At 39.1% G+C, this 20550-nt stretch overlaps 1 protein-coding gene across 2 annotated transcripts in view; it reads right to left on the bottom strand.

Moving 5' to 3' along the window:
- pan3 (poly(A) specific ribonuclease subunit PAN3) overlaps positions 1-20550 on the bottom strand; it is a 153791-nt gene that overhangs the window by 130030 nt on the left and 3211 nt on the right. For both annotated transcript variants that reach the window (XM_048533537.2, XM_048533538.2), the window contains exon 2: positions 16874-16992. In XM_048533537.2, the coding sequence (XP_048389494.2) occupies positions 16874-16992 (119 nt within the window). The remainder of the gene's footprint in view (positions 1-16873; positions 16993-20550) is intronic.

Genomic DNA, 20550 nt, shown 5'->3' with positions numbered 1-20550 from the left:
GGTGAAAACAGACGCAAAGTATCTATTCAATTTACCTACTGTTTACTTACTCATCAAGGAAATTAGTTTCCCCACACTCATTGCTCCCTTCAATATTTTCCTCTTTAAAAGAGTGAAGAAACTATAAGTATTTTTATATTTCTAGCTAGCTTTTTTCACGGATTTTAGTTCCTAAAAAAAATTGTTTTCATATTCTATCCAATCTTCTGATCTGTTACCAAATTCACAAAATTGTCCACATTTTCCTTCAATTTAGTACTATCTTTACCTTTTCCTGATTTTCATTTTCACTTATTTGTTTCGTATGCTGGAATCTTCGCAGCACATGAAACCAGTAAGTCTGCCAGACCATGACGTTTCATATATTTAGAATACAAGATTATATAAATATGCATTTGAAATGTAAAAAAAAATGCTAGAATTAGGGGAGCAGTGACTATGCATTATAAACCTGCCTCAATTTCAATTTGCCTGTTGCACATTTTGTTTTTAAAAAGCCCAGAAAACACAGGTCTGCTTTCTAAACAGGTTGCCAAAAATTCGCTACTGATTTGATTCCCACAATATGAAGAGAACCTGCTTACATCTATGTATGACATAAAATACAACTTAAAAAGGTGCAGAAAAGATTTAAAAGGATATTGCCAGGGTTGGAGGGCTTGAGCTTATAGGGAGAAGCTGAATAGGCTGGGGCTATTTTCCCCTAGAGAGATCGAGGGGTGACCTTATAGAGGTTTATAAAATCAAGAGCATAGATAGGGTGAATAGCCAAGATCTTTCTTCCCAGGGTAGGGCGGCCAAAACTAGAAGGCATAGATTTAAAGGTGAGAGGGGAACGACATAAAAGGATGCTATGGGACAATTTTTTCACAAAGGCCGAAGTGTGTATGGAAATGAGCTGCCTGAGGAAGTAGATGAGGCTGGCACAATTACAACATCTTTAAAAGCATCTTTACGGGTCTATGAATAGGAAAATAAAGGGATACGGGCCAACGGGACCAGATTCATTTGGGATGTGTGGCTGGCACGGACCAGCTGGACTGAAAGGTCTGTTTCTGTGCTGTACAACACTATGACTCTATAATGAATAACTGAACAAAAAAAAAATTGATAATAAAAGTGCAGCTGAGTTTGGAAATCAGGTTATCACAGGTCACAAGAACTGTGCGCCCTTAGAAGCAAAATGTTCATTTGTACAGGTAACTTGTACTATTTCAGTTACTCATATATTTACCTATATTTCAGTTGGATTCCAGAGGATTATCAGCCAAGAATTAATACATACATGGAATGTCATTCCCCTGAAGGCTTTCATTCACACTGGAATGTATCTACTTTTGTTTAATGTTATGAAGTATTTCCTTAAATATCTACAACTGAATTACTGCTGGCCTATCTCTTAACCTAATTCCCAGGTTCAGCCAATTCTGTCTTCATACCTTTATTACTGTTCTCACTTATTTTGCAATACTAATCTAACTCTTTCTCTCCCAATATTGACATACAAGAGGTGATAGAAGTTTGGAACTCTTCCATAAGCAGCAGTTAATGCTAGATCCATTGTTCATTTTAAAATCAGAGACCAATGACTTTCCATTAGGCAAGCGTATTAAAGGGACACAAATATACAGAGTTAGACCACAGATAGCCATGATCTCAGTGAAAGCAAAACAAGTTGCAAACTCAAGTGTTTGAATGGCCTGCCTTACTCCTGTTCCTACATGCACCTATGTTCCCAAAACTGAAGCAAAATTCAATTATGGTGCCATTACTGTTAGGGAGGTAAGGAAGATAGAGTAGAGCAGAGCACGGATAGAAATCCAGAGGATAAGGTATCAGTAGAACAATAGTTGAGGTCACAAGTTCACCAGTCATCAACTGTTCACCCTTGACCAGTGCACCAAGTGCTTCCCATTTTTCTTTATTTCAAAAACATACTTTAATTCAAAAAGATATCGTTACATACAATCACTAAAACAGTTCTGTTCTGTACAGTAGTATTTGGCAAAACAAACCAATATTGGAGTTTGACTCTATCCAACAAAACAAAGGCATTTCTTACTTATACAAAAGACTACATTTACATATATTGGACAGACTCCCAGTTAACTTCTATAGAAAAGACCCTAGATGGTGAGCATTCCCCACTGTGCCTTGGAAGCAACTGTCCCAAGCTTTAGCGCATCCCTCTCCACATAGTCCTGGATCTTAAAATTTTCTAGCTGACAACACTCAGTCGAGGTCAACTCCTTCTTCTGGAAGGCCAACAAGTTTAAAGTAGACCAAACAGCTTCTTCCACTGAGGTGATGGTCCTGCAGACACCGTCAATGTTAGTCTTTGTGTGGCTTACAGTCTGTTCCCCAGGATACACACAGAGGCCTGCATCACGGAGCTGCTTGGGACGATCCTCAACAAAAACCACTGCATCTCTCTCCAGACTTCATTTGAAAAAACGTATTCTAGAAGGAGACGTAGGATAATCTCTACCACTTACCCACCTTTCCTCATGAATTTTCACATGCTACCTACCAGAGCATGCTGTCATATACCTCCAGCAGGTCTTGGTAAATCAAGTCCCACAGAGCTGAATACAACTCAGCCATTAAGTCATTGCTGGTGCAAACCCTGGAGCAGATTATCTTGTAAGTCTGAGGCAAATAACGAGGCTTGCTGGCTCCTTACCTCCTGGAGATCTTCAGTGATATCAACCCCCATCATCTGCAGGAGAAGGTTCAGCATGCTTTTCTGGAGTTTGGTAAGTTTCCCCCCACCCCCCACCCCGATCTCTCTCTTCTGAACACCTTTGGAGGTTAAAAAAACCTTTGATGTTCCTTTTGACTGAATCTCCAGTGGACTGGTGGGAAACTAAGAGGGACTTCACAGTTCTTGAAACTGCGTAATCCCTTTTGAGCTCCTCAATGTTTTCCGAGGGCAGCAGTTTCACGTTCAGTTTCCATGTTCCCTTGTCAGTCCACTGGTCTCCTTGTGGGTGATAGTAAGCCAGAAGGCAGCGGTCAGTGAAGACCACCTGCTTGGCATCTGCGGATCTAATTGAGAACACGTGGGACACAAATAGAAAATCTATCCTTGACGTGACAGACCAATTTGGCAGCAGTCCAGGGTATCGATGCTGCAGTCAATCTGTAGGGGTGCTGAAGACATTGTGCAGCTTGGCGACTAACTGTTTCTGTCAAGAATCTGGAAAGAGTGTCTGGGCTGCTGTCAGTCCCTGTGGATCATTCATCCACACCGATAATCTAGCTGACATCTCCACCCAGAATGATTGGCCTAGATGTCACCAGCAGTAGGGGCTGCTGCAGGATGGCTAGTCGCTAATCTTTAGCCACTGGGGGTGTACACATTAATTAGACATAGGGTAGCACTTCTGTACATAACATCTGCTACAAAAAGGCATCTGCCCACCACTTCCTTAAGTTCACAGATGGTGAAGTTGCCTCCCAGCAGAACACCCAGGCCGGAGAAACAGCAAACATTTCCCTCCAAATCAAAGGCCCACTGGCCCATAACTCAGCCATTTCCTTTAATTTCTAAGATGTGGCACCCTGCACTCCTGCAGAAACAGGAGGTCAGCTTTGAAACTGGCCAGATAAATCAATGTAGAAACACACTGCTACGTAGATTTAATGCTACGCACAACATTATTAGCAATTTTGAAACCCATTGAGTGTTTACAGAATCATCCAAAGATCTACTTGCGGTCTTGGTATTGTGCACTCCGAGTCCCTGTGATGCGTGTGGGCTGTTGGACACATAGTACTGAGGTAACTGTTCTGTTCCTCCTTTGAAGGAATGGTCTGATCCAATGTCATTGGGGCAAGAACAAAATCAGGAAGGTCTGGTTCTGAGTCTGGCAGCCCTGATTTGGATCATTGCTGCTCTAGTTGCCCAGACCTGTGGCACGGCTGAATGCTTCTCATACCATTCTGATGACCCTGAATGCTTCTCATACCATTGACTTGTCAGGTTAACTATGCATGGCAAACCCTTTTGAAGAAACTCAGCAGACTCAGTTTTGAGAACCACTTAACAGTTCACATAATACCAGAATTAAGGCAGCTAATTGAAATATGTAGATTGAGATGCAGAACATGCAATTAAGTGCTAGCATACTTAGCAACTGTAGGCTGACACAGGAGAAAAAAAATTCAGTGATGAGCCTGCCAAATTATCCAGTTTGCCAGAAGTGGTATCAGGTGCATTTTCATACCATAGGAAACAAAGATTCATACATTCACACCACATCTGTTTTAAATGAGTTGGTACATATATGAACTGGTTCCATTGCTACCAACAACCTTGCTGTAACTTGTGGTTTGAACTGTTATTGTGTGAAAGTAAGCTTATTCTACCACACTCCATATAGTTAACACTGTACAACATAACGTGTTAAAAAAGAGAATCCATTTTTAAGATGACTTTACTTTCAAACTTCAGAAATTAGGTGAATGCAATATTACAATTAGCCAACATCTGTGGATGTGTGGAGGCCATATTAGAGCTGAAGCAGATTAAATACAGACACAAATCAATGTGTAATCAAGTCTGCCAGCCTTCCAATGCCACAGTAGGACTAAATTACTAGAATATTGATTTTGCATTCGAAGGAATCATCAAATAAATGGTGCATTCTCTATGCCAATACTTGGCAAGTAAAGGCAATCAGCAACACTCTCTTCTCACACAGTGTAAAACGACTACTTACTTTTTACATGAGTACTTCTTGCAAATTGCTGAGTGCAAGGCTGAAAACTTCAACAAAAATGTCTTCTCAATACTAAGTGTCTGTGAAAGTTGAATTTCAAATCAGCTAATTACATACTTTCACTTCCATCCATGAAATAAAGATTTTCTTTTGCAGCCACATAAAATTGTAAAGCAAAAGGATTGAAAATGTTATCCTGTGTCACATATTTCTGACCTGCACAAAAAAGTGATGCTGACAGCATCTAAAACAATAATCACCAGGTCAACTACGCTGCTTCAAAGGAACAAGGTCTGGTGCCTAACAAAACTGGGGGAAAAAAAATTTTCAGAGTTTTCTTCTGATTTTTAGAAAAAGCTTACATGTTTTATTATTGTGGATTACTGTGGAAGGACACAGAGAGAGTGGTTAACAAAGCATGAAAAAAATCTTAAGTTCCATCAATAAAGCTATCAAGTCAAAAAGACAACCGGTTGAACTTTTAAAAGCTCAAAACCAGAGTACTGAATCAAATTTTTGTCACTACAATTTAGAAAAGATGAGGAAGTCCTTCAAAAAGTGCACAGGAGACTTATCTGAATGGTTTCAGGGCTTAGGGAATTTAGCTACTAAAAAAAAATGCTGGGCTCTCTCTTGAAACAGAAGAAGTTAAGTGACGATCTGTTAAAGGTGCAAAGATTTTTATTTACCTAATTTACGGATTTACATAAAAAAGGTAAAAAAAGTCAAGCTGTTCTTATTAGCTGACGTGGTGAAGGAGCAGGACAAATTTTAGCAAAAATGTGTGACAGGAGAAAGAAAAATGTTGGCAAAGTGAATGGTGTTTCTTGAGAATGCACTTTCTACAACATTCATGGTGTATGAATAGTGGGGAAATTGGACTGACTAGACTGTTCTACAGAAAGCCAGCAAGGGCTCAAGTGGACCGAATTCCTTCTTTCTGTGCAGTCCTAACTTCATAACTCCATACAATTTTGGAAAATCAGGCTTACAAATAATGAAATTTAAACAATTTATGCTTGTTCTCCTTTATGATAAAACACTATGTTGTTAGGAGGCTGCATCAAAACATTTCCATTGTCAAACTTATAAAAATGTATACCTTGAAGAATATGCCAAGTGTCTGGAAAACTCCTCCACTTTGATGGTTAAACTTTAAACATTTTATTGGATTAAAAAAATCTCTGTTCCTGGCTTTTCAAAGAAAGATGATGCCCACCCATGAATCATTAGAATTAAGATTGTTTAAACAAAGTGTAAACTGTCTGTATAGGAGAATGCACATAAATATTGCTCATGTCTACTTTACGTCTATTTTACTAACAGGCAAATGTTTCTTTTAAACTGACAGTCAAAAATCAGATGTCTCTTACAAATTTAGAATCAGAGTATTACTCAGACTAGTACTGTTACTTTATCATAACACTTGATGCTGTGTTGTCAATTATACGACATGATTTCTCGTGTTTATAACAAGATTTTTATACTATTACCTCACAATAAATGCTAACAGTAATACATCTACTAATCAAGGTAAAGCATCTTTCCCACTGTCTCATTTGTTAGTCCACCACAACAACTGCGGTTCCCTCAGATCTGATTAGATTTTCACTGACAAGCATGAAGTGTGGTTACCCCTCAGATTATCTGAGAATTCCCTTTATGAATCAGATTTACTCCTTTTGTACAGCACAAGAATAGCCCAGTAACAGAATTTCTAAGTCCTTCTGAAGCGGGTTACAACGGTCTTAAGTGTTTAACTCCGTTTTGATACTATCTTCCTTGTACACAAATTCAGGTCAGCACCCTAAATAACAATCCAAATAACACAGCATCCTCCCCACCAACTGTTTTTAAATTCAAGCATTTACGACTTACTACCCACCAACTTCTAACACTTAGGCAAATACATATCCATCCTGCGACTACCCCGTCAATTCCATACACCTCAGTCCATTTGAAAGTCACGATGATAAAGCCATTACTTTGTATAATGTTAGATTTGTTCCAAGTTATTTTCTTGATGGATAGAAATAAATATTGGTTGGACAAAATTTCTAAATCTAACACAAATATCCTTTACTTTCACAAGTGCAATAAAATGTGAATAATCTGCTGAGCCAGTACTGCTGGAACAACATTACACTAGGAGAAGTAAAATGGTCTGGTGGTAACCAGCAAAACATTCCTGTTTCTAATTCCCAACAATTAATAGAGCCAAATGAATGAGGTCGTACAATTCCATGCTGTACCAAATTAACATACTCCATCTTATCAAGAGGAAAAAAAACTCAAGGTGCAATTTTTTCTCCATTTTAATGAAATATAGTATACATCAACATGCACTAACAATATTTGACTGTATTGTAAATAACATAACCTTGATCACAACAAACTTCTGTAATTTAAGAAAACTTTGAATTTGCAAATATCAAGCAAATAAGGTTTGTAATATTGTTACTAGCAGATGCCTCAAACATTTACAGTGAAATACAAATCTTTGTTGCAACGGTACTTCTTTATATTCCCATTCTACCCACAGCATCCCTCTGTTCTGTTCCATACCCATTCCAACATATTCATCCTTTCCTTCATGGGCAATTATTTTCATCACATCCCCTTCATTTGCCACCCTTGACCCTCAGACGATACCTCCCATGCATTTCCCCCATTCTATTCGGCACTCTACATCCTACAGCATCCAAGCGGTCCTCAAGATGTGAGCCTCTGGAATCCTCCAGCCATGAATCAGGTTACTCTTGCTAATAGACAGCCTTCACCTCTTGTCACTTCCCCCCGCAACAACCCCTCTAAACCCTGTTGCTGCCAGCAGTGACAGCTAGATGTGCCTCACACACTCTAATCAAGATCAGATCAGTTGGTGCACATCTGCTGTATGAGATGAACTCAAAGAAATGTTAGTTTCTTTGTCTTGAACAATATGTTAAAAAGCCTGTAGACAGATTCAGCTTTGAGCCCATTGCCTCACACTTTGATTTCTCAATCTACGTTAACTGGTGGAAAGTTAACATATCTTCCTTCAGTCAACAGGAATGGGAAGGAAACAGTGAGAGGAACAAAAATCAGAAGTAAATCATGACAGGGCACTCTTGCTCTGGGGCTTTGACAGTGGTTTAGAAGCCAGATTTGAGAGCTATACGGCTGTCACAAGAGTGATTAGCTAGAACAAAAAGCAACAGAAGTATTTAGTTTTAAAATTTGTTCCAATGACAAGTGTGGTGCTGGCTAGGCTAGCATTTTTTAACCCATCCCTGACTGCCCTGAAGGTGGTGATGGTGAGCTGCCTTCTCAAACTGCTTCGCTCAGTCCCACCACAGCGCCGAGAGGAAGGTAGAAGTTCCAAAGTATTTTCATCCAGTGATCATGAAGGAATGACCATGCATTTGGAGGTCAGCACATTGACAGGCTTGGAAGGCAACTTGCAGCTGGTGGTACTCCTGGTCCTTCTTAGTAGTAGAGACTGTGGGTTTGGAAAGTGTCATGAGAGAAGCCTTGGCAAGTTACTGCATTATAACCTTCACAATGGTGAAGGGAAAGAGTGCTGAAAATGATAGGTGAGGTGTCAATCAAATGGGCTTTATCCTAGATCGTGCCAAACTTCTTAGAGTGTGGTTGAAGCTGTACTCATCCGGACAAATGGAAAGTATTCCACGTCATGAGTAGAACAACAGATTCTTGACTTGTGCCTTGCACATGACATACAGGCAAGTGGAAACTGAAGAGTTACTTGCTGCAGAATTCCTAACCTATGATCTACACTGTGTACATATTATGTACAAGTCCAGTTCAATTTCTTGTGAACGGTAACCCCTCGGATATTAGGAGAAAAGGGCAGATTCAGCAAGGATAATGCCATTGAACATCGTGGAGTGATGGTAGATTCTCTCTTCTGGAGACAATCATTGTTTGGAACTACGCATAATGTATATGTTACTCACAACATATCAGCCCCAAACCTGGATATTGTTCAGATCCTGCTGCATGTGCGCACAGGTCCTTCAGCCTCTGAAGATTTGTGAATGGTGCTGAACGTTGTGCAGTCATCAGCGAACATCCCCACTTCCAACCTTGTGATGGAGAGGAGGTCATTCATTGAGCAGCTGAAGAGGACTGTGCCTAGAACATTAGTGTTACTACCTCAGCTAGCCTTCAAACCATACCGACTCCAGAAGTATTTTTAAGGCATTTCCTTACAGAATATCTACTCCGGGCTTGTGTAGTGTAGTTGTGGTGTTGCTACCTCAGAACCAAAAAGGGTCGAGAGTTCCACCTTTTTTTGAGATATCACAATATCCCTTAATATGCTAATTAGAAAGATTTACAATGCTTACCAACCTGATTTGGATACATCACACTCTAGAGAGAGTTCTTATGACACAGTAGTAGTGTCTTTAAATCTAAGCCATGAGGCCCGCATTCATCCCATCTGTATTAACATCAACAAACAGAATGATTAGAAAATACGTGCCCTGAGGGACTCCAGTGATATCCGAGACCTGAGAGGACTGACCTCTAACAACCACAGCCATCTTCCAATCAGCAGAGATTTCCCGGGTTCCCAGTGGCTCCAGTTTTGCTAGGATTCTTTAATGCGTTTCTCAGTCAAAGGCAAAGATCTCACCTCATCTCTGGAATCCAGCTCCTTTGTCCCATGTCTGAATTAACCCTGTAGTGACTTCTGTCTTGCAGGAGCCAAGTGGCCATGACAAGTGTCAACTCAGCAGTGAGCTAGCTGTTCCTTTCAAAATGCCACTTGATAGCAATCCTTTCCATTACTTTGCAAAGAATAGAGAATAGACTGATAGACAGTAACTGACCAGGGTGAACTTGTCCTTCGGTCCACGTTTAGGACGTGTGTTATGGCTCTCAATGATGGGTATACGTCAGTGTCATTGTTGAATTGGAAAGCATGGCACCAGTTTATAAATACCTGTTGTCATGTTGACAGGGCCCATAGCTTTTGCAGTATCTAATGCCTTCACACTTTTCTTGATATCATGCGGAGTCTATCAAATCGGTGCATCAATTCAAGAATGTCACCTGTAACGCTGGGGATCTCAAGAAAAGGCAGAAATGGGTCAAACATTCAGCACTTTCAGGCTCAAGATATTTGCAACCTTTCGTTTGTACTGATATGTTGAGTTCCCACTTCGTTCACGATGGGGAGCTTCCTTTTGCCTGCTTGATTGTCAACAATCATTCATGACTCTGTGGTAGGACTGCAGAGCTCAGATTTGATACTTTGGTCATGGAACACTAACTGTCTATTGCACATTGCTTTCACTGGTGGCACACAACTAAACCTGTGTGTGGTTTCACCAGGATGACACTTCATTTTTACACAGAACCATAAGACATAGGAGTGGAAGTAAGGCCATTCAGCCCATCGAGTCCACTCAGCCATTTGATCATGGCTGATTTGCAGGTAACTGGAGTTGAAATGCCCTCTCTACGTAGCCCTTAATTCCTTGCGAGATCAAGAATTTATCAATCTCAACCTTGAAGACATTTAACGTCCCGGCCTCCACTGTACTCCGTGGCAATGAATTCCACAGGCGCACCACTCTGGCTGAAGAAACGTCTCCTCATTTCCGTTCTGAATTGACCCCCTCTAATTCTAAGGCTGTGCCCATGGGTCCTAGTCTTCCTGCCTGGCAGAGACAACTTCCCAGCGTCCACCCTTTCTAAGCCATGCATTATCTTGTAAGTTTCTATTAGATCTCCCCTCATCATTCTAAACTTTAATGAATACAATCCCACGATACTCAGCCGTTCATCGTATGTTAGGCCTACCATTCCAGGGATCATGTGTGAATCTCCGCTGGACACGCTCCAGGGCTAGTATGTCCTTCCTGAGGTGTGGGGCCCAAAATTGGACACAGTATTCTAAATGGGGCCTAACTAGAGCTTTATAAAGTCTCAGAAGCACAGCGCTGCTTTTAAATTCCAACCCTCGAGATAAATGACAACATTACATTCGCTTTCTTAGTCACGGGCTCAATCTGCAAGTTAACCAAACAACAGAAAATGAAATCACGTCCATTGTACATTTTAGTAGCTCCTCACTTATTTGTATGCTTTAAAACTTTTACTCAGAGTCAAAAGGAGGCCACATTACTGTTGTGTATTCTGACAAAAATGTTCAAATAAGGGATCGCTGCCGTGAGTTCATCTATCCCGCAGGTCATACACCTGTCACATTCAATGCAGATATCTGCTGCAAGAACAAAAACAAACAGTAATTTCTTCAAAGACCAATATGATAACATCCGGAAATCCCTCTGCACAATCTCTCATGCTGGGATGCCTTCTGACTGATTGTTTTGAAGCATGATGTTATGACACCCGTTGTGAGACAAGTGGACAAGATGGACATTTGTTTGGATTTGGCTTGATAGATCGTACTCATTTGAAAAACAAAGTGCATGGAAGAATCAAAGAAAATAAAAACAGCAGGATTAAATTGAAACACCTAAACAATCTTAACTTACAAATTTGAACAGAACATGCATGAGCAATAATGACTAAATAGGTACACAGAACAAGAAAAGGTAACGATTCTAAACAATAAGTTTTACTTTAAATTGAATCCAACAAATTTAAACACATTTTACTGTGGCCTTCACTCCAATAAGCTTTTCAACATACTCATATGCTGGAAGGTGTTTGGTTTTATTTTGGGTCAGAGGTCACAGCTATAACTACTGATGCAATTGTACATACTGCTCGAAGTCATACATCACAAACCACCAGGCATGCACAAACTCTCTCTGCGCCTGAGCAGACTTGCCTGATGAAACACAGCAACTTCTCGATCACTTTTCTTTTCATTTATGTTCTTTTTAAACCAAAATCCATCCCTTTTCATTTAAAGCATGACTCTACTAAAACCAGGTGCCTTAAAAGCAAAAGTAAACATGGATGCATTAAAGTAGACAGTTGAAAAGGAAACCGAAATGTTAAAGAGATACTTTGCATCTTGTCTTCACAGTAGAAAACAAAAACAGAATTAAGATAAGGAGATATTGAGGAACTAAAAATAATTAACATCAATAAAGAAAAAGTACTGCAGAAATTAATAAGACTATAATCTGGCAAATTCTTTGAACCTAATGGCCTACATTCAAGAGCTCTTAAAAAAGACATGAAAGCATTGGTTATGACCTTCTAAAAGTCCTAAGTTGATGGAAAAGTCCCAGTGGACTGTTATTTAAAAACAGGAGAGAAACTACAGGCTAGTTAGCTTGATGGTCATTACGAAAATGCTGGAATCCATTATCAAGGAATTGGTAAAAGGGCACTTGGATACTTCTCTTCTACTGTTTAATTTATTTTGTTTGATAGCCCTTTCAAGGAAAGCTAAGTCAAAGAATGTCATCAATCCCGTCAATCCTGTGTAACCTTAAGTGGCCTTGTCCATGGCGTTATTCTACTGTTGCTCAAATGTCTATCAAATACTTCAGTTCTTTTTAAATATGTTTAATATTTTAATTTCAGTACTTACTTGGAATTATTGTTATTTCTATTTATTCTGTTTCTTGGGCTTGTAATCCCTTTTAGCATCTTCATTAGTTTGGACGCATTATTTTCTTGCAGTTTATCTTCACTTCTATTTATCCACATTATTTCCTTACCATTTGCCTAGATGAATGTGTTTCTCTGAAGATTCAATAAGCTTGACACATCCAGGAAAATGCAATCTACTTGATTAGCACATCAAAAAAAATTCTCCACCAATGCGCACCATCTACAAAATGCACTACTATAATTTACCATGGCACTCACAAGTACTATCATCTAAATGGACAAGGGCAGCAGATGCATGGGAACACCACCACCTGCAAGTTTCCCTCCAAGCCACTTGCCATTCTTTCATTGTGACTCAGTCAAAACGCTGGAGCACCTTCCTTATTATTATTGTAGGTCTACTTATATCAACTGGATTGTTGTAGTTCAAAGTAACAGTTTACCACACTTTCTCAAAGGCAAATTGGAGTGGGCAATAAGTGTTGGACCAGTGAATGATGCCCACTTGCCATAAATTATAAAAATTTATCTTCACAACAAAAACACAAGGGGCTTTTAAGCACTTTATGGAAAATGATTAATCCTGCTTCACTAATAACATTTAATCTTTGAACTTGACACTGTTCTGCTTTAAGTTTTTGTTCCTACTATTGAATGCAACTTCAATTGTTGAGCTTTACTATTAAATTAGTTAAATCTTCTGAGAAAGGATTAAGATTGGCCAACATAAGACCTAGACAATATTTATCCCATTGTTATCTTTAGGAACTTGTTGTCCACAAATTAACTGTTATTTTCCACATTACAAGCCTTCAAAAGTACTTAATTGGCTGTGAAGGTCTTAGAGAGCAGTTCTGAGACAGCAGAGAGAGAAAAACACCCTGATGTCAGACAAAAACCTTTATATTCAAACTGATTATTTTTGGAAGTTGTAAGGTAGGGCTGTAAGGTGCACAATGCCTAATAGTATGATAAACAAAGTGCTTTTACTGACTGTTATAGTAGCCCTAATCTGGGATATGGGCAACTCTGCTCTCACATTATACATTTGGCCACAATGCCTGTCAAAACAATTGGGGGAAGGAAATAAATGGCCGTGTCAACCATGTCCCAAGGACAAAAGACAAAATCAACCACAGTTTGGAGAAGTAATGGCAAGATCTGCAAGAATTCTCATTTATTTAGGACATCAAGCTAATTAAGCTTTGGGTGACCAAAAAGTTAACAGAAAGAAAATGGTGTGGCTAGAAATGCACATAAGGTCTGGCGTAAAGGAGAAAGATGGGTTTATCTTCCCAGTGGAACCCGACAACTGAAAGAGTTTCAGGTAGACAAGCTTTGGAGCGCTTTCCCATCCTTTGACCAGCTTTTGGAGCCACTGTTTTTATATGGCGAATCCAGTTGACTTTCGGATCAATGGTAACCTCCAGGATGCTGATGGTGGGGGAATTCAGTAATGGTAAGGCCAATGCATGTTAAAGGCAACGCTTAGATTGTCTCTCATTGGGAATGGCCATTGTCTGGCATTTGTGTGGCACAAACATACCAACCACTTATCTGCCCAAGCTTGGATATTGTCCAGATCTTGCTGCATTTGAACATGAACTGCTTCAGCATCTGAGGAGCCACAAATAGTGTTGAATATTGTGCAATTATTGGTGACCATCCCCACTTCTGACCTTATGGTGCTGGCAAGGTCACTGATGAAGCAGTTGAAGATATTTGGGCTAGGACAATACTCTAAGAAACTTCTGCAGAGTTATTCTGAAGCTGAAATGACTGATCTCCAACAACCAAGACCATCTTCCTACATGCCAGGTAGGACACCAACAAGCAATGGATTTGCCTCCCGATTCCCATTGATTCCAATTTTGCTACCTTGCAACCTTGATGTCAAGGACTGTCACTCTCACTTCACCTCTTCTGACCATTTTTGAACCAAGACCATAATGAGGTCAGGAGCTGAATAGCCCTGGCAAGCTTAAACTGGGCATCAGTGAGCAGGTTATTGCTGAGTAGGTGCAGTTTGAACACATCTTCCATCACTTTATTGATGGTCAAAAGTAGACTGATGGGGTGGTGACTGGCCTGTTGGACTTGTGCTGCTTCTTCTATATGTTCCTGCAGTCTTTATAGCATCAATAATTTATCTAATTCCTCATGGCCTACTGGCTACTGTTGCCAATGGCCTAAAATCACCTTTCAGCCACAGGAAACAGTTTCTCTTAAATTTAGTCTACATGCAGCTTTCATGATTTTAAACATTTTTATCCAATTTCCTCAGCCTTTCCTATTCCAAAGATAACACCCTTGGTCTCTTCAGCCTATTGACGCGATGCTGATCCTTCTTCCTTGAAAAGAGGGATGTTTCTACTGGCTAGGGAATCTCGAGCAGGGGAGTAGTATCCTAGGGCAGTGGGCTAATCAGATGAGGGAAAATTTATTCAAAAGCTTATGAAATTTAGAAATTCTCTATCAGTTTGTGGATGCTTCATCATTAATGCTTAGGTTGTCTGCTTAGACAGACAGATTTTTGGTCTCCCTCTGAGAATCAAGAAATATAGAAGTAAGCGGGAAAGGGAGTTTTTCCATCAGTTAGGGATGAGCAATAAACACTGGTCTTTCCAGCAGTTCTCATATCCAAAAAGCAAAGTTTAAAACAAAAAATAATTTTCAACTCTATTAATAAAACTACACAAGGCTAACAGTCTTAAGAACTGTCAACAAAGACTAATGGCCCATTATAGTGCCAGATGATGCTGAGTAATAGAATATTTTGTGGGAAAAGTGGAAATCCTACCTGAAACTATACTGAAGTACAGCCCAATTCTTCAAAAGGCTTTCAGCATTGTCCTTACAATCACTTATAAATGACGTTACATTCAAGTGTAAAACAACTCAACATCCTCCACATTCAACATAATATTTGGATTGTTAGTTTAATAGTGAAGCAGTACATTGTTTACGAACTACTGTAGGAGCAGAAATAAGCTACTTGGGCCCTTGGACCTGCTTTGCCTCTCAGTTGATCTGATTACTCCAAAATCCCAACTGTTCACAATAATCTTTTACTTTATCAATCACCGCTGTCTATAAACACTCAAAGACACTGTTTCCACCACCTTGTGGAGGAAGAGGTTTTCGAAGACACACAGCCTATGTGGGAAAAAGTTTCCCCTTATTTTTCTTAAATGGATAATTCCTTTTTGTTCAGAAAAGAATATAGTAATTCCTTGTTTTGGAATTTCCCAAAACAGGAAACATCTCTCCATGTCCCTTTATCAAGAACCCTCAGGATGTTAACTTTGAATGAAATGCTGCTTACTCTTCTGAAGTCCTGCAGATACAGACCTAGCCTACCTATCCAACCTTTCTCCATAAGACATCTTCTCATTCCAGGTATTAGTCTAATAAAGCTTCCATGAACTGCCCCCAGTTCTTCCTTATATGATGTAACTAATATCGCGCACATACTTTCAAACGCAATGGCACCAATATCCTGTCTAACTGTTGCAAAACCTCCATACTATCGTACTCAACACCCCTCAATAAGTGATAATGTTCTATTAGCTTTTTAAAGAATTTGCTGTACCTGTATGCCAAACATTTGCAATTCATGCGTTACCATGCCCAGATCCCTCAGCAACTCATGGCTCTCGCCATTAAGAAAGTACGCTTTTTAAAAAAATTCTTCCTGTTGAAATAGGCAATTTCGCATTTTATCACATCATGCTCTATTTTCCAGATCTTTGCACATTCACATAATCCATCTAAATCACTGCGCAGCTTCCTTCCCCATGTCCTCTTCACAACTTACTTTCCTATGCATCTTTCTATCATCAGTAAATTTAGCAACCACAAATTTGGTCCAAGTAACTTGCAGTGATTGTAATAAAATAAGACCTCAGCACCGATCTCTGCAACACACATCTTACATCTTACATCTTGCAAATCAGAAAAAGACATTTATTCATCACATGTTGCTTCCCCGAAGAACTTCAATAAAATGGTTAGAAACATATTTCCTTTTCATGACACTATGTTGGCTCTGCCTGATTAACCTGAATGTTTCAACATGTCCTGTTCTACGGTTTCTATTAAAAACTAGCATTGCCTATGAGAGATATTCAAATAACTAGGCTGTTGTTTCCTGCCTTCTCTCTCCCCTTTGAATTTGTCATCTTCTGACCTAACAGAACAATCCTTGACTCAAGGAAACAATGGAAAATTAAAACTAATCCATCAATCATCTCAATAACCTTTTCTTGTACAACCCCACAAGGTCCATCAAGACCCAAGAAAGCGTAACCCACAGCTTAAGCAATATATTCCATATCACTTCAATGGAGATTTTTTGAGCTCCTCCCTCCCTTCTATTTCCTGTTTTGCAGCAATTTCTGAAACATTACTTGTGCCCTCAAAACTGAAGACTGATGGAAAATACCAGCTCAATTCACCCGCCATTATTATTCCCAAGACCCAGTACCTCTAAACAATTGTTTGTTTTGTTTCATTTCTTTTGTAAAATAGTCATAGAAACTTACTGTCTTTTCTTTTGGAATCTGCAACAGATTCAGTTAGAGGCAATTAATTTCCAATACCTGAATCAAAGGGTACTTTGGTTCGGCAGGGGCTCCTCCAAAGCCATTTACACCAATAAAGCTGCTGCTGAAGTACGAGTTGGTGAGGCTGTCTGGTAATGTTGCATCCATCCCTGGAACTAAAAAAAAAACGAAACTTAATTAAAAAGATCTTTGAATCATTTTCAGCTAAATGATAAAAACAATAGAAAGTCAAGAAAGCAATCTGACAATTGTTAATTTAGCATGCTGATGCTAATTATGGGGGAGGAAAAACACTGGCATTTTGTTGTCCACTGTCAGCATACGTCTGCTTTCTTCCAATAGAATTTTACAAATTAGTACCTTGATAAGCTACTTTAAAATGTAATAACAGGCAATATTTTGCTGCAAGGTTGTAGATCGAACTGGGATTGAAATATAATTTTCTTACAATGAAGGAAATTAAATAAATTATTTTATTTTTTCAAACCTGGTTCCAGCCCTTAAGGGCTAGGTTTACTGAATTCAAAATCATACTTACCAGTAACAATTAAACCTATCTAGACAGGCGAACGCTCACTTAGGAGACACATTCTGTTGAAATTCAAAGTTGTTGGAATACATTACCAATATTTATGCTAGATCATTTCGCTTATGCGTTGCTTTTTTAAATCTACTTTTTTTTGCTCAGGAACTAAGAAGCAAAGATATTGTTGTACTGAATTACATTAATCACAAAATGTTAGGGCACAGGTACAAAAAGCCAAGCTAAAGAGATCATGGAAATACATAACATTATATTGTATTTGCAATGCTTAAACATGTTGAATCAAGAACTCAAATCTGGTATCTATGCTCTTTTTACAAGTCTCCTTCCACTTTAGGTCATCTCAGCCTTTCAAAACATCTCAAGGCTCATCTAAGCTTTGAGTCACCAACCCATTGCTTCCGGGAGTTATATTACATATTCAAAATTTTGCAGGTAAAAGAAACACCTTCTGAATTCACAGTTGGATTTTTGTGTGGACTACTTTATATTTCTGACATCTAGTTTGGTTTTCACCTATGTTGCTATCCTAGATGTTAGTATGGTCAAGTCAGATCACGAAGGAATTTGGCTTGACTGACAACTTTTACTTCTGTCTACTGTGAAGGTCAGTCACTGAGTGTACTCACAAGGTGCTATCAATACACTTAAAAAACATTAGAGGTTTATCACACAAAAGAAAAAAATTTACAAGTAGAGTCTATTGTAAAGGATGTAATACTATTTAGCATTTAGAAACTTAATGTAATCAAGCAGAGTCAGCATAGTTTCATTAAGGAAGGGAAATCATGCCTGACAAATTTATTACAATTCTTTGGAGGTAATAAGCAGGGTAGATAAAGAGGAACCAGCAGATGTAATATCTTTCCAAAATCCAATTGTATTTGATAAATTCCTGCACATACAGTTAATGAGAAACAATCCATGGTGTTGCAGGCAATATATTTGCATGGAGAGGGGACTGGCAAAAATTAGACAAAAGTTGGGATAAGGGGGCCATTTTCAGGATGTAAAACTGCAACCAGTGGAGTGCCATAGGTATGAATGCTGGAGCCACAACCGTTTACAATATGTATTAATGACTCAAATAACAAAAGTGGATGTACTATCATAAAGTTTGCAGGCAACACAAATAGGTGGAAAGGCAGGTAATGTAGATGACACAGATCGCAGCTGGAATACTGTGAACAGCTTTGGCACCTTTATCAAAGACTAAAGACAGTTCCCAGATTCATTAGGTTGATCCTGAGTACAGTGATTTTTTTTTAAGAAGTTCTGGATAAGTAGAGGAGGTTAGGCTTGTAACTTGGAATTTAGCAAAATGAGAGGTCACCTTACTGACATATACAATTCTTGGAGGGCTTGACATGGTGGATGTGGAGAAGGTGTTTTCTCTTCTGGGAGCATCTTGAATCAAAGGACATAATCTTCGAGTGAACAGAAACCCATTTTAGAAAGACATGAGGAAATCTTTTTCTTTCCCAGGCACTAATAGGTCTACAGACTTCTTTACCTCAGAGGGCTGTCAAATACATTTGAGGCTAAGACTTACAGATTTTTAATCAGTAAGAGAAGCAAGGGTTATGGGGAGAAGACAGAAATTGAGTTGAGAATCTGATCAGCCATGATCTCAAAGAATGGCAGAGCAGACTCAGTGCAGAACAGCCTACTTGTCCTCCAATGTCCAATAGTCCTATAATCAAGAATAATTTGAAAGATCTCATACAAACATCAGAAGATTTCATTCCATTTAGCCAAACAGACATTCAAACTCAGTTAAGAGTCATCCCATCGTCGCATGAAAGCTTTCTGTTCATCCATCATGGCTGTAATTGGTTTCCTTCTGAAAAATTTCTGCGCATTCAGCAGATGTTATTTTCTTAAGTTAATGTCTGTCTGATTGAGTTCACTGCTACTTAGCAACGGATTCTCTAAACTCATATTTTCAACAATCTTGCAGGATGTCTTACTCTTGAACAGGTCCAGTGCACCCTTCTGCTTCTACAGCTTTCTTCTCACTGACTCCGAACTACCACAGGACTTTACCCAAACTTGACTGCTTGGACACTGCAAGTAAGTGCAACTGTTCTGTCATGAGCCTCCTTCCATCTCTACCCCTGCACAAGCCTATTTATGGTCCCTCTCTCCGTGAGTTGTAAAACTTAAACATCTGCAGTAATTATTTCCCCCAAATGTCAGGCTGCTCACTTCACTGAAATTATACAACTCCTTCTAAACGCTGCTTTGAACTCAAAGCAACTTTCTGACCTTTAGAAGAATGGTGAGATCTTTACTGAAAACTAAAATCCATTTTCCCTCCACTTTAGAGCCCAAGTACTCAAATAATAAATTACGAAACTTTGTAACATCTACAGTGACAACAATTTCTCTACATTTATTCCACCACATCCCTTCATAATCTTGAAAGCATCTCTGGTAAACCCTTGGTCCTCTCTTTTCAGCTAAAATGAAGTCTGTTCAACCTTTCTACTAAATTAATCCTTATCCTCTCCAGGATATATATTCTTGCAATATGACAAAAACAAACAACGTTATTTCTACAGTGATCGAAAGATTTTATATAAATGGTTACTTTTAGTACATAACTAAAATACTGTTGAAAAGAAAAAGTATGCCATTGAAGCTTTCCATCTCACATGCAGGACAAAATAATAAGAATACCAAATAGTCTCAAGCTAAGAACAATTTATACTAAATGAAAAAAGGCTGATGATTGGTTGAGGTGATGCTATGGAGAATGCACCAAGGAACACTTAACTGTTAAGGTTTTCATTTACATTTTAGTTTCTAACTAAATAAAGGCCTAGGTTTAGAAGACATTTCCTCTTGTATTCACTATGGTGATGCCCTAACCAATCAGGATCCACTTGTCAACTCATCAGTACCCTCTCCATGTACAGAAAAATACTATCCCCTTTTAAATCAGGTATTCTTACTTTTTTTTTATTCATTTTGTGGGACAAGGGCATCATTGGCTGGCCAGCATTTACTAGGTGCCCTCGAAGGTAGTGGTTAACTGCTTTCTCGATCCACTCCAGTCCACATGCTTCTTTTCACCCACAATGACATTAGGCAAGGAATTCCAAGATTTTGAGCCAGCAACAGTGAAGGAATGGTGATATATTCCCTAGTCAGGATGGTGAGTAGG

Source organism: Stegostoma tigrinum, chromosome 6 (genome assembly GCF_030684315.1).
Source record: "Stegostoma tigrinum isolate sSteTig4 chromosome 6, sSteTig4.hap1, whole genome shotgun sequence".
Taxonomy (NCBI): Eukaryota; Metazoa; Chordata; class Chondrichthyes; order Orectolobiformes; family Stegostomatidae; genus Stegostoma; species Stegostoma tigrinum.
The sequence above is the reverse complement of the archived record's forward strand: the minus strand, read 5'-3'. Positions and strand labels throughout refer to the sequence as shown.